Genomic DNA, 15,308 nt, shown 5'->3' on the forward strand with positions numbered 1-15,308 from the left:
TGTTCAGCATAGCATCAACATAGCATCAAAAAAAGAGTGTTTCAGTGTGTTCAGCATAGCATCAGCATAGCATCAGCAAAAAGAGTGTTTCAGTGTGTTCAGCATAGCATCAGCATGGAGAGTGTTTCAGTGTGTTCAGCATCAGCATGGAGAGTGTTTCAGGGTGTTCAGCATCAGCATGGAGAGTGTTTCAGGGTGTTCAGCATCAGCACGGAGAGTGTTTCAGTGTGTTCAGCATCAGCATGGAGAGTGTTTCAGGGTGTTCAGCATAGCATCAGCATGGAGAGTGTTTCAGGGTGTTCAGCATCAGCATGGAGAGTGTTTCAGGTTGTTCAGCATCAGCATGGAGAGTGTTTCAGTGTGTTCAGCATAGCATCAGCATAGCATCAGCAAAAAGAGTGTTTCAGGGTGTTCAGCATAGCATCAGCATAGCATCAGCAAAAAGAGTGTTTCAGGGTGTTCAGCATAGCATCAGCATGGAGAGTGTTTCAGTGTGTTCAGCATAGCATCAGCAAAAAGAGTGTTTCAGTGTGTTGAGCATAGCATCAGCATGGAGAGTGTTTCAGTGTGTTCAGCATAGCATCAGCATGGAGAGTGTTTCAGTGTGTTCAGCATAGCATCAGCAAAAAGAGTGTTTCAGTGTGTTCAGCATAGCATCAGCATAGCATCAGCAAAAAGAGTGTTTCAGTGTGTTCAGCATAGCATCAGCATGGAGAGTGTTTCAGTGTGTTCAGCATGGAGAGTGTTTCAGGGTGTTCAGCATAGCATCAGCAAAAAGAGTGTTTCAGTGTGTTGAGCATAGCATCAGCATGGAGAGTGTTTCAGTGTGTTCAGCATAGTATCAGCATGGAGAGTGTTTCAGTGTGTTCAGCATAGCATCAGCAAAAAGAGTGTTTCAGGGTGTTCAGCATAGCATCAGCAAAAAGAGTGTTTCAGTGTGTTCAGCATAGCATCAGCATGGAGAGTGTTTCAGTGTGTTCAGCATAGCATCAGCATGGAGAGTGTTTCAGTGTGTTCAGCATAGCATCAACATAGCATCAGCAAAAAGAGTGTTTCAGTGTGTTCAGCATAGCATCAGCATAGCATCAGCAAAAAGAGTGTTTCAGTGTGTTCAGCATAGCATCAGCATGGAGAGTGTTTCAGTGTGTTCAGCATCAGCATGGAGAGTGTTTCAGGGTGTTCAGCATCAGCATGGAAAGTGTTTCAGTGTGTTCAGCATCAGCATGGAGAGTGTTTCAGGGTGTTCAGCATAGCATCAGCATGGAGAGTGTTTCAGGGTGTTCAGCATCAGCATGGAGAGTGTTTCAGGGTGTTCAGCATCAGCATGGAGAGTGTTTCAGTGTGTTCAGCATAGCATCAGCATAGCATCAGCAAAAAGAGTGTTTCAGGGTGTTCAGCATAGCATCAGCATGGAGAGTGTTTCAGTGTGTTCAGCATAGCATCAGCAAAAAGAGTGTTTCAGTGTGTTGAGCATAGCATCAGCATGGAGAGTGTTTCAGTGTGTTCAGCATAGCATCAGCATGGAGAGTGTTTCAGTGTGTTCAGCATAGCATCAGCAAAAAGAGTGTTTCAGTGTGTTCAGCATAGCATCAGCATATCATCAGCAAAAAGAGTGTTTCAGTGTGTTCAGCATAGCATCAGCATGGAGAGTGTTTCAGTGTGTTCAGCATGGAGAGTGTTTCAGGGTGTTCAGCATCAGCATGGAAAGTGTTTCAGTGTGTTCAGCATAGCATCAGCAAAAAGAGTGTTTCAGGGTGTTCAGCATAGCATCAGCAAAAAGAGTGTTTCAGTGTGTTCAGCATAGCATCAGCATGGAGAGTGTTTCAGTGTGTTCAGCATAGCATCAGCATAGCATCAGCAAAAGAGTGTTTCAGTGTGTTCAGCATAGCATCAGCATAGCATCAGCAAAAAGAGTGTTTCAGTGTGTTCAGCATAGCATCAGCATGGAGAGTGTTTCAGTGTGTTCAGCATCAGCATGGAGAGTGTTTCAGGGTGTTCAGCATCAGCATGGAGAGTGTTTCAGGGTGTTCAGCATCAGCATGGAGAGTGTTTCAGTGTGTTCAGCATCAGCATGGAGAGTGTTTCAGGGTGTTCAGCATAGCATCAGCATGGAGAGTGTTTCAGGGTGTTCAGCATCAGCATGGAGAGTGTTTCAGTGTGTTCAGCATCAGCATGGTGGTGATATTTCTGTTCTGCTGCTGTGTCCCCATCTCCCTGTCTGCCAGCCCCCCCATGCTGTGAAGCTGCTGTCTGTGCTGAAGTCCATGGCTCACAGAAATGGCCCCGACTCCTTCTTCAGTTTCCCAGGAAAGAGTGCTGCGGTAAGATGCCCTCCACACAAGGCTGTCCTTTTTATCTGTCCAGTACCTTCAAGTCTTTTATATGGTTTTACTCCAATGCAGTAAGTATATTTTATACAAATAGTTTTTACTGCTGATGAACCAAGAACACAGCTGCAGCTTGATTTCTACATCAGAGAGATAACACAAGACAAATGGAATATGGAAGGCCAGAGTCCAGGGAATTCAGTTGATCACTTTCTTAGTCTGAACGGAGCGGTTTCATTCCCAGACTCTGCAGTGAGACGAGCGATCCAGGACGTGCAGAGCCTCACTGTGAATCAGGCCACTCTACACGGGCTTCTTGCCCTGCTCTAGAAGCACTCCCCTGACTAGATCACTGGATGGCTGATGAGAGAGGAGCCCTTCAGCGCTAAACTGTGTCTCTCAGCTCCCACGACCACATTCCCATCTGGCCTGTACGGTGCTTTAAGTGGCCTTTTCCACGTGCCATGCCCCCATTAAGGGGAACATGTGATGAGGGTGGTCATACAAAGGAATGTCCTAATTCCTCTGGGAATTCTGCCCAGTTCTAATGAGGATAGAGCCCAGATTCTATTATCATTGCAGATGAGAACCCTTTCAGTGGTCACCATTGACTAGACCCAATTTAGGCATGATCAATTTGCAGTTCTTGAATGGGGTTTTAATAGAAGATCAAGTATTGCAGCCTACTATCTCTCTGTGTGTGTGTGTGTGTGTGTGTGTGTGTGTGTGTGAGGGGGCTTATCTTCATTGTGATGCTGGCTAATGGAAATAGGATATCTTGAGTAGCTGGTAAAACAATTATTTACTGGTTGAATGAAAAGTTTATCTTAAACATCACATTTCTACATGAAGCATCCTGTAAATACACACACACACACACACACACATTGTTTGTGCTCAACCCACTTCAACAAAGGTCTCTGCTGAGGTATGTCCTCTTAGATGCAAATGGGGCACAGCAAAGCACGAGTGCATTTGGACTGGGTCACTGTCTCAAAAGACTTGTGTGCAATAGCGTTGTTAGAATGGGCTGAGATGTAGACCGAAGGGGACCAGGGCAAAGAACGCCTTGCAATAAGATGGACTGGGTTTAAAATGATTCACTGTGTCTGAAATAATCAATGAAATGTGATTGAGATGATCAATTAAAGGTGCCCTGTGTGATGGTGAACTGGTGGAGGCCACATAACTGAATCTACGAAATCTCTGCTCTTAGTTGTGATGGTGTGCTACATTGGCCAGAATCTAAGCATTTGACGACCATGAACTTCTCCTTAGTTAAGTGGATATTCATTTATTATTGACAGAATGTCTCTCCCTTTTTCACAGGCCATTGCCCTGCCACCCATAGCAAAATGGCCTTATCAGAATGGTTTCACCTTCCACACATGGCTACGTGTGGACCCCCTCAATAACATTAATGTGGACAAGGACAAGCCTTACCTCTACTGGTATGTATCATTAAGGACAAGCCTTACCTCTAGTATATATCATTAAGGACACGCCTTACTCTACTGGTATGTTTCATTAAGGACAAGCCTTACCTCTAGTATATATCATTAAGGACAAGCCTTACTCTACTGGTATGCATCAATAAGGACAAGCCTTACCTCTACTAGTATGTATCATTAAGGACAAGCCTTACCTCTACTAGTATGTATCATTAAGGACATGCCTTACCTCTAGTATGTATTATTAAGGACCAGCCTTACTACTGGTATGTATCATTAACGACAAGCCTTACCTCTGGTATGTATCATTAAGGACAAGCCTTACCTCTAGTATGTATTATCAAGGACAAGCCTTACTCTACTGGTATGTTTCATTAAGGACAAGCCTTACCTCTAGTATATATCATTAAGGACAAGCCTTACTCTACTGGTATGCATCAATAAGGACAAGCCTTACCTCTACTAGTATGTATCATTAAGGACAAGCCTTACCTCTACTAGTATGTATTATTAAGGACCAGCCTTACTACTGGTATGTATCATTAACGACAAGCCTTACCTCTGGTATGTATCATTAAGGACAAGCCTTACCTCTAGTATGTATTATCAAGGACAAGCCTTACCCTCTAGTATGTATCATTAGACAAGCCTTACCTCTAGTATGTATTATTAAGGACAAGCCTTACCTCTAGTATGTATCATTAAGGACAAGCCTTAACTCTAGTATGTATCATTAAGGACAAGCCTTACTCTACTGGTATGTATCATTAAGGGAAACTGGGGGACAGTTTCTCCGTGTCTCCGCTGAAGAGGCTGATCACCTTGCCTCATTTTTTCTTATTTTCTCTCTCTCTCCCTCCCTCTCCTCTCTCTCTCTCTCACACACACTCACACACACACACACACACACACACACACACACACACTTTCACTCCCCCACTCTCTCTCTGATGGTTATTAAATTAAGGCCTCCCTTGTTCTATTTTCAGCTGATGATTAATTTCTGTCAAAAATCTAATTTATGCAAAGGGAGGTGTTTGGACTTAAAAAAATAAGCCTGCAGCACTAAAATATGGTAAAGATTCAGCCTGCAACCATTAAAAAAAAGATCGTTGATTGATTCCTAACCCATCTCAAAATACTATTAATTTATTACGGGAGCTCTTGGAAGAGAGGCTAACAGTGGTTAATGTTTGATATAGTAGGTATATGTGTAAATGCATAACTCCGCATCACAATTTCCTCTTTCACTAAATTCTGTGAAGTACTACAGTTTGTCTTGCACTGTATGTGTTTATCTCTCTCATCTTGTCTTTTTCTTCCCTTCTTTTTTCCTCTCCCTCATAGCTTTCGCACCAGCAAAGGCCTGGGCTACTCTGCACACTTTGTGGGTGGCTGTCTCATCATCACTTCATTGAAGTCCAAAGGGAAGGGCTTCCAGCACTGCGTCAAGTATGACTTCAAGCCCCAGAAGGTACAGTAGGTTCGGCATTCCAGTGGCTCTGCCTGTTGAGGGTCAGGAGAACTTGCCTGTCCTCTGGCAGTGTAGCTGGAGTGGAATCAGGACAGCACAGCAGTCTCAGATGAGCCGCTGGCTAGTTCACAAGACAGACGACCCGAGTTTGAGAACAGATTCGCCTGTTGGGAACAGATCCGCCCTGTGGAATGTGCTTTTTTCCCCTTTGGGTGGATCAGTTCTCATCAGTGATAAGTAAAGAGCTTTGCTATGGCAGGGACTCTGATATGGGCAGGGCCTTGTTGGTGAAGGGAACGTAAAGTTCTAAACTTGGAGTTCCTGAATGTTTAAGCTTCTGTCAATATGGACATGCTACATAGTTAGATTGTCCACTATTCAATCGTTCAGTTCATTTTACAGAAACCATGAGCACCAAAGTAGGGTAGGGTAAAATTCATTCAGATTGACCAGCATGGTAAAGAGAGACGAAAGATAGTCTTTGCTTTACTTGAGTACATCATTAAGGGTCAGCTTCAGATGGAAGTGGGTGGAAAGTAACTGTAAAGGCTTCAATTGAGTACACATACTTTGTTATGTTGTGATATACTGGGCCATGGGGTTGAGGTGTAACTTGTTAACTTTTGGTTTTACAGAAGAATGCTGACACACATTTGTAGGCCAAAGTGAACAGTTCTTGATATGAGTAATTGATCAAGATTGTTTTTGTTTGCAGTGGTACATGGTGACGATTGTCCATGTGTACAACCGCTGGAAGAACAGTGAAATCAGCTGTTATGTCAATGGGGAACTGGCGTCATATGGAGAGATCACCTGGTTTGTCAACACCAGTGATGTAAGTGGGCATTTTCTTTTCATTTATGTTTCCACATAGCTGTGCAGCTGGAAGTCAGTGCATTTTTTCCTCACGGAACGGACTTCATAACTCATAATATTTTAAAATGTCATGTAACTACAATGGAATATTCTCATCTAGTTTCCTGATTTGCTTCAGTGCTCATCTATGTAGCTATTTTAGGTTGTTTAGTTGGGCTGCTCTCTTTAGTTTCCTTGCAGCCGCATAGCCTGCACAGTAGTGCGTATCTGACCGCTGAGCTCATCTGCAGCCGAATAGCCTGCACGGTAGTGCGTGTCTGACCGCTGAGCTCATCTGCAGCCGTATAGCCTGCATGGTAGTGCGTGTCTGACCGCTGAGCTCATCTGCAGCCGTATAGCCTGCACAGTAGTGCGTGTCTGACCGCTGAGCTCATCTGCAGCCGTATAGCCTGCACAGTAGTGCGTGTCTGACCGCTGAGCTCATCTGCAGATGAGTGGTGGACGGCTGTTCAGTGTGCCGTCTCTGTGAACTCATCCAGCACCCAGCGTCCCTCCTGGACATAACTGTAACCCCTGTCATCACATAGGGGGTATGACACCACTCCCTTCTGCTTCACATCACATTAGCTGCCCAGAGGAGTGTGTGTGTGTGTGTGTGTGTGTGTGTGTGTGTGTGTGTGTGTGTGTGTGTGTGTGTGTGTGTGTGTGTGTGTGTGTGTGTGTGTGTGTGTGTGTGTGTGTGTGTGTGTGTGTGTGTGTGTGTGTGTGTGTTGGTGACTTTGCTAGAGAGAACACATCTGCTCAAGTCATAACAGGTTATCCCAATGTAAAGTGCCTGTAGTGAAATTGCAGCCACTGTAGAGAGTACAGAGCAACATCATGTTATCAGCAACCTTTGTCCTCAAAGTGTGTGTTGACCACAGTCTGCGTCTTCTCTTCTCACCGTCTCTCTGTAGACCTTTGATAAGTGTTTCCTGGGCTCGTCGGAGACGGCGGATGCCAACCGCGTGTTCTGTGGGCAGATGGGGGCGGTGTATCTCTTCAGCGAGGCCCTGAGTGCTGCCCAGATCCTGGCCATCTACCAGCTGGGACCCGGCTACAAGGTACCACATACAGACACAAGAGCTGCTGCTGTAGCATGGTTTACATTCAAAGGTACAAGACCGGTGTGAAAATGAATACGCTTTTTGGCAAACTATTTAAGCCATGCCATGCATCAACTGCTCTCTTCAGCCAATCAAAGTGTCTCTCTCAGTAAAGCTCTCTCTCTCTCTCTCTCTCTCTCTCTCTCTCTCTCTCTCTCTCTCTCTCTCTCTCTCTCTCTCTCTCTCTCTCTCTCTCTCTCTCTCTCTCTCTCTGGTAAAGCGGTCTCATGCCATGTCTGTGTTGTCCTCAGGGCACCTTCAAGTACAAGGCCGAGAGTGATCTTCTGTTTGCGGAGCATCACAAGATGCTGCTGTATGACGGCAAGCTGTCCTCCAGCATCGCCTTCACCTACAACCCCCGCGCCACCGACGCTCAGCTCTGCCTGGAGTCCTCGCCCAAAGACAACGCCTCCATCTTTGTCCACTCGCCCCACGCCCTCATGCTGCAGGTCAGCGGCCCTTTACCTCTCCTCCACCCACATGCTGACGTTCTCCTGTCTGCCTTTCTCTCCTCACTCCTCCGTTGCTTCACGCCATTGTTCTCCACTTCCTTTGTGTTCCTACTCTGTGCATGCTCATGCTATTCCATATCTCATCTGTTCTTCCACTCTTCCCCTCGGCGCCAGCTCTCTTTATTCCTCTGAGACCTCTCCCATGCAAACACACCATGCTCATTCTCTCCTCTTCCAGGTTCACCCTTCTCCCCTCCCACCTGAGCTCTGCCATCCATCATGTTTTTTTGCGAGCACTTTTCAGAGATTTCTCATCTCTCGCTTTAACCACATTCACATGGATTTACTTAACTCAGGCTCTTAGCTGGACAGCTGTACCAATTCTAATTCACCATGTCAACATCTTAGTCCATAGAGCCACTTAGAGCCAATATCAGACATGAAGCCTATTCAGCCCCCCTCTCCACCCCTTTGCTCTCCTTTCCTCCTATACATACAGTATATATGCTATATATTTTATATATATATATATATATATATATATATATATATATATATATATATATATATATATATATATATACACAGGCAGCCCGGAATGGCTGTGTCTGTGGAAAGGTTATGCTTACTTTCTTGGAGAAAGTTGAAGTGGTAGTTGATGCAGAGTCATGTAGAGTGATCAGCGTTACCCTAGAGCATAAGAGCAGCTAGTCTACATAAACCATTTTCTTGAGTCGTCAAGTCGTCAGGACGGTAAATAAGAGCGGGAGTCTGAGAAGCTGCTCCCTCCCAGCACAGCGACCTGCATGGAAGCAGTAGAGCAGAGAGCTAGTCTGTCTCCATGTGCACTTCTCTCCAGGTCACATCTGACTGCTGCACTCCTGCTGCTCAATGCGGCGCAGATAGACAGTAATAGTGACAAGAGACAAGTTGCCTCGTGTTAATTCTTCATTAATCAGTAGCAGATGTGCATGTCTGGCTGATGTCTGTCTTTGGCTTGTCTTTCTCCCTCTCTTCAGTGCCTCCTCACACACATACAGCCCTCTCCTCTCTCAATTACCCCCCAGCACACACACACACACACACACACTGAAAAGGCCGTCAGCAACACACACACACACACACACACACACACACACACACACACACACACACACACACACACACTGAAAAGGCCATCAGCAACACACATATACACACACACACACACACACTGAAAAGGCCATCAGCAACACACATATACACACACACACACACACACACACAGAAAAGGCCATCAGCAACACACATATGGGCACAAGCTGTGTGGCGTCTCTATGAACTGTAGGCTGCTTCTCTGAGTGGCATGCAGGACTGTCTAGTTCAGGTTGAAGCACACAGGCAAATGTAGTGGGCCATGACACCTCTTCCGATAAGTGGCCATCATGAATGCTGATCCAGAGGAAAGCTGCATTCTTTGCAGCCCATTGCTCCTGTTGTGTGTCCGCATGGCTGCCAGGGCTTTCATGAGAATAAACAAAACATATGTACACACACACACTAGGGCTTCACTAAATTATTGTTTTCATTGTTGATTAATCTGTCAATTATTTTCCCAATTAATCATTTAGATGTTTAATTGATATCAGAAAGAATATCGATCAGTATTCCCCAAAGCCCATTATTTTGTCCTCAGATGCCCTTGTCTACATGCCAAACATAATCAATTTACTGTCATAGAGGTATAAGGTTTAAGAGGTTTAAGAACCTTTTTTAAAGTTTTTTACTTTAAATTATAACCCTAACAAATTACAAAATAACTGCTGATTAATTTAATAGTTTACAACTAATTGATTAATCGGTTGTTGCAGCCCTCACATACATACAGTTAAGAACGAAATTATTCATACCCCTGGCAAATATTGATGTTGGCAAGTACCCCTGGCAAGTATGTAATGTTGATTTTCTCTTGACCAATATATTTGTTCTGACTGAAAATGACACTGCCACATGCCAAAATGTTGTAATACAATGTGGTAGAATCATGGAATCAAAGAAATAATCGTTTTTTATCTTTTTTAAATTTAAATCCAAAATGATTCATAGCCTTTTTAAATAATCAATGGAAACCTCTTAATTTGCATTCACAAGTCTCAAAATGGTTCTTATAATATCTACTAAGCCTCTCCATGTCTCCATAATTATTCTAGACCACAATTATTCTAGACCACTTTTTAACAGCAATCCGGGTTTTCAGTCAGGAACGATTATTTGCCATCACTCTGGCCTTGTGCTCACTTTTTTTTCATTCCTGACTGAAAACCCGGATTGCTGTTAAAAAGTGTGACCTAGAATAATTATGGAGACATTTCATAAAAATGTTAAAGATGAAAACGCTTCTTTTTTTTAATTCCATGTTTCTCCCACATTGTCTTACAAACTTTTGGCATATAGATAGATAGATAGATAGATAGATAGATAGATAGATAGATAGATAGATAGATAGATAGATAGATAGATAATTTATTGATCCCCAAGGGGAAATTTAGGTGACAGTGTCATTTTCAGTCAGAACAAACATATTGATAAAGAGAATAATAATGCTGATAATCGGCATTAAATCAATATTTGCCAGGGGTATGAATAATTTAGTTCTTAACTGTACATACACACACACTTGCAAACAAACACAGTGCCTATAAAAAGTGTTCATCCCCCTTGGATATTTCCACTTTTACTTTATTTGCCCATTTTTACAAATAATTTAAATCCCCTCTTTAATGTCAAAGTGAAAGCAGATTTCTACAAAGTAATGTTAATTAATTAAAAAATATATAATGCAAAATAAGTGATGGCATAAATATTCCCCCCCCTTCAAATCAGCATTTAGTAGATTCACCTTTGGCTGCAATTAAAGCATGCAGTCTGCATAGAGAGGTCTCAATTAGGCTTGCACATCTGGATTTTTTTGCAAAACTGCTCAAGCTCTGCCAGGTTGGAAGGGCATCAGATGTGAACAGCCCTTGTTCAAGTCCAGCCACAGGTTTTCTATAGGATTGAGGTCTGGGCTTTGACTTGGCCACTCCAGAACATTCACCATGATGTTGTCTTTAAACTAGGGCTGTCAAAATAACTGATTAATTTTGATGAATTAATTTGAGAAAAAATAACTGATTAAAAAAATTAGTGCAGATTAATCGATTCCATATGACCTTTGACCCCGAGCCGTTCTAGTCAGTAAAAATTTGATTGTAAAATGAAGGAGAGAGAAGAAAACATGCTGCCTGGATCATTAATTGGAACATTTACTTGATAAAATGTCCTGATGGTGTTGATAAAAAAATAAAGTGTTAAAAATAAAGTCCTCTGCAATGTCTGCAGCAAGGAATTTGCATATCACTGTCATCAACTCTATAGTCGCACATCAATGCAAAGAAATAAGTGTTGACATTGAGGGGAGTGTTAATTAATTTTCATTGTGTCCCCTAGGTTATATCTGTGGCCTGAAATGCCTTGTATGTGAAAAAAAAAAACTTCTTCCCGAAGCACATTTGAATTTATTTTCTCAGCATATTGGGTCATATCAGATTATTATGCCAATTATTTGAACAGTGAAAATAATAATAAAAGAGTTTTTGAACTTTAATGTCAATAATGCTGATTATTTAATGATTCATTTGAATTTGAATATTTAAAATACTTTAACAGCAAAAATTATAAATGCGATTAATTTAGATTAATTAATCACAGAGTATGTATAGAATAATTTTTTTTAATCGATTGACAGCCCTACTTTAAACCATTTCTGTGTAGTTTGCACTGTAGGCTTCAGCTCATTGTCTTGCTGGAGAGTACACCTTCTCCCAAGTCGTAGTTCTCTTGCCGACTGAATTTGATTGTCCTCCAGGATTTTCATATATTTTGCTGAATTAATTTTACTTTTACTTTTACAAGCCTTCCAGGGCCTGCTGTCGTTTTTTTTTGTTGATGTGCAGAGTTTGGTGTCCGCCAAAAATAGCATCTAGTTTGATAGCCAAAAAGCTCAGTTTTGGTCTCATCAGACCAACGAGCCTTCTTCCATTTGACCTTGGAGTCTCTCACATGCCTTAAGGCGAACTTTAGTCAAGATTTAATAAGAGCTTTGCCACTCACCCATAGAGATTTGACTAGTGAATAACTCAGGCAAAAGTTGCTGTATGCAGTTTCTCCCATCTCAGCTGCTGAAGCTTTTAACTTCTTCAGAGTTGTCATAGGTGCCTTGGTGGCCTCCCCCCACCATTATTCTTCTTGAATTGTCACTCAGTTTGTCGCTCTAGGCAGATTTGCACATTTGCCATATTTCTTACATTCCTTAATGATGGATTTTGCTGAACTCCAGGGGATGTTCAATGACTTTTTGTATCCACCCCCTCATTTTGCATGTCAATAACCTTTTCTCTGAGTTGTTTGGAGTGTTTTATCTTCATGGTGGAATTATAGCCAGGCATACTGATTGCCCAGTGACTGGACCTTCGTCTGGCGTCTTTGTATTACTATATCATACACATGCACTGCAGGCGATATCCATTTCACTATATTATTAGCACCAATTATTAGCACCAATTGGCTGGACCTCTGATTTAGGTCAGTTTCTTTAAGTGGGGGCGAATATTTATGCAGTTGCTTATTCTGCATTATATATTTTTAAGAGGGGATTTTTGTAAATAATTGTAAAAAAAGGGCAAATTAAATTGACAGAGTCCATTTATTAAAGCAATAAAAGGGGAAATATCCAAGGGGGGTGAATACGTTTTATAGGCACTGTATATGCACACACAGAAGCAACCTGCAAATAGGGGAATAGTTTAAGTTGATATGAATGGAGGATTTAAACCATACTAGATTAGGACTTTTACTCTTTTTACTCTGTGCATGTCATGTTAACTCGCACAAATGATAAATTGTGGGGCTATAAACTTGATGGTCATAGATATTCCTCTCTGTTCTGTGCAGGACGTGAAGGCAGTGGTCACTCACTCTGTGCAGAGCGCCATCCACTCCATAGGTGGCGTACAGGTGCTCTTCCCTCTGTTTGCACAGCTGGACTTTCTCCAGCCCTCCAGTGATGAGCCGAATTCATCTATCTGGTAGGAAGCAGCCCCTCTCCTCAAAGATGCCCATTTGATTAGAGCTATGCATGAAGATGTCCATATTGCTGCTGTGTGAGTGTTGAAGCAGCATCCCATCTCACTGTCCCTCTCTCTTTCTCCTCCTCCTCCACCTCTCACTGTCCCCCTCTTTCTCCTCCCTCTCCTCCTCCTCTACCTCTCACTGTCCCTCTCTCTTTCTCCTCCTCCTCCACCTCTCACTGTTCCCTTCTTTCTCCTCCCTCTCCTCCTCCACCTCTCACTGTCCCTCTCTCTTTCTCCTCCTCCTCCACCTCTCACTGTCCCCCTCTCTTTCTCCTCCTCCTCTACCTCTCACTGTCCCCCTCTTTCTCCTCCCTCTCCTCCTCCTCCTCTACCTCTCACTGTCCCTCTCTCTTTCTCCTCCTCCTCCACCTCTCACTGTTCCCTTCTTTCTCCTCCCTCTCCTCCTCCACCTCTCACTGTCCCTCTCTCTTTCTCCTCCTCCTCCACCTCTCACTGTCCCTCTCTCTTTCTCCTCCCTTTACCTCCACCTCTCACTGTCCCCCGCTCTTTCTCCTCCTTCTCCTCCTCCACCTGTCAGTTGCACCCTGTTGTCGTTTGTGATGGAGCTGCTGAAGAACTCGGTGGCTATGCAAGAGCAGGTGCTGTCCTGTAAGGGGTTCCTGGTGATTGGCTACACTCTGGAGAAGGTGCGTGCGCATGTACACTGCTTTTTCTATCTGTTTTTCAGCCATTGATTAAGGAGAATGAAAAGTTCAATTGAACCCAGCTGAACCTCTAAAGCCTCTAAAGTAGACTATGAAGTTCTAATTTCGGACATTGAAGAAGGCCATCGCAAAGGCCATGTCATACCATCTAACACAAAGCTCTCCTCCTCAAATTGGAACCCCTTGTGTTCTTAAGTCTGTTGTTTCAGCTGACTATCCTTCCTTGTTTTTGATGACATTCCTTTAAGCATGAACAATTAAAGGCCAATGCTGTCAGCACTCCGCCCCAGTGACAGCTCTTTGGTTGGAAGAGAGCAGGGTGCACTCAGCTCACACCTTCCCTCCGCAGCTCGGCCCCTGATTGCGGTTCCACTGAGCAGGAGGAGATGGGGCTAATGTGGGGATGAGCGCGCTGGGTGAGGCTTCATCAGGCTGCCGCTGTTTGATGTGCCAAAGAGCCGTAATGAGCTGGCCTGTCTGCCGTGCGGCGCTCTCTTAATGACCCGCTGTCTGTCCCCGCAGCCCTGCGCTGCCACTGCTCCACGTGGCTCTCCTACAGCACATCACGGCCTCACACACCTCCCTCACATCTTACACATATTTCACTTTTTTACAACTTTCACCTTTGATCTAGATTTTTCAGGTACCAGGACTATATCCCCAGGAATATCTAAGGCATTGCTGGGTTAATGATTTACCTTCAAAATAATGTCAAGCATTTGCAAAGTCCAGTGGACTACTTGAGTCATTCAGATATTAAATAGAAGACTATTTAGCTAAAACATTGTCTCTCATCTGTATATATGTGTGTGTTGGGTTGTTTGGTTATAAATGTGTGCTGTTTTATTTTACTATTTACTGGTTTCAGTCTTCCAAAGTTCATGTGACTCGACCTGTTTTGGACATACTCCTGGCCTTTGCACGTTACCTTAGCAACCTGTCCAATGGTGTCCCACTGCTGAAACAGCTGTGTGACCACATCCTGTTCAACCCCACTATATGGATCCATGCTCCTTCCAAGGTAGACACAGACACAGACACAGACACAGACACAGACACAGACACAGACACAGACACAGACACAGACACAGACACAGACACAGACACAGACACAGACACAGACACAGACACAGACACAGACACAGACACAGACACAGACACAGACACAGACACAGACTTTTAAGCAAATTAACCTTGCACATCTGACTTACTTGATTGTCTTTGGGTTCCAGTCATTAATATGTGTATGCTTGTGTGTGGGTGTTCCCATTTCTCTACAGGTACAACTGACTCTCTACACTTACCTGGCCACAGAGTTCATCAGTACGGTCACCATCTATAATGCCATTCGGCGAGTGGGCACTGTGCTGCAGGTGATGCACACGCTGAAGTACTTCTACTGGGTGGTGAACCCCCAGGACCGCAGCGGGGTCACCCCCAAAGGCCTGGGTAACTCTTTTGCTTTCCTTCCTTTTGTAAATCACTCTTTTGCTTTCCTTCTTTTTGTAAATCACTCTTTTGCTTTCCTTCTTTTTGTAAATCACTCTTTTGCTTGCATTCTTTCCCCTTTGCCATTCATACTCAGGTTTTGGTTTTTGTTGTGATCTTGTTTTGGTTTGTTCAACATGGACGATGAGAAAAGAGATGTCTAGATACCATAGTATTCTCATCTCCTGAGCACTACTTACAGTAGTGTGCTGATACCATAGTATTCTCATCTCTTGAGCACTACTTACAGTAGTGTGCTGATACCATAGTATTCTCATCTCTTGAGCACTTCTGAGCTTGTCCAGCACTAGGCTGCTGGGACGCAATTGTTCAGAAATAA

General features: G+C 43.5%; 1 protein-coding gene across 7 annotated transcripts in view; it reads left to right on the forward strand.

Annotated features, from left to right (window-relative positions):
• The window catches only part of lrba (LPS responsive beige-like anchor protein), a 197,246-nt gene that overhangs the window by 20,511 nt on the left and 161,427 nt on the right, over positions 1-15,308 (forward strand). For all 7 annotated transcript variants that reach the window (XM_048245589.1, XM_048245607.1, XM_048245615.1 and 4 more), the window contains exons 4-13: positions 2,226-2,321; positions 3,657-3,778; positions 5,126-5,252; positions 5,968-6,087; positions 7,025-7,171; positions 7,465-7,662; positions 12,637-12,770; positions 13,354-13,462; positions 14,349-14,501; positions 14,761-14,929. In XM_048245589.1, the coding sequence (XP_048101546.1) occupies positions 2,226-2,321; positions 3,657-3,778; positions 5,126-5,252; positions 5,968-6,087; positions 7,025-7,171; positions 7,465-7,662; positions 12,637-12,770; positions 13,354-13,462; positions 14,349-14,501; positions 14,761-14,929 (1,375 nt within the window). The remainder of the gene's footprint in view (positions 1-2,225; positions 2,322-3,656; positions 3,779-5,125; positions 5,253-5,967; positions 6,088-7,024; positions 7,172-7,464; positions 7,663-12,636; positions 12,771-13,353; positions 13,463-14,348; positions 14,502-14,760; positions 14,930-15,308) is intronic.

This window comes from Alosa alosa, chromosome 1, assembly GCF_017589495.1.
Source record: "Alosa alosa isolate M-15738 ecotype Scorff River chromosome 1, AALO_Geno_1.1, whole genome shotgun sequence".
Lineage (NCBI taxonomy): Eukaryota > Metazoa > Chordata > Actinopteri > Clupeiformes > Clupeidae > Alosa > Alosa alosa.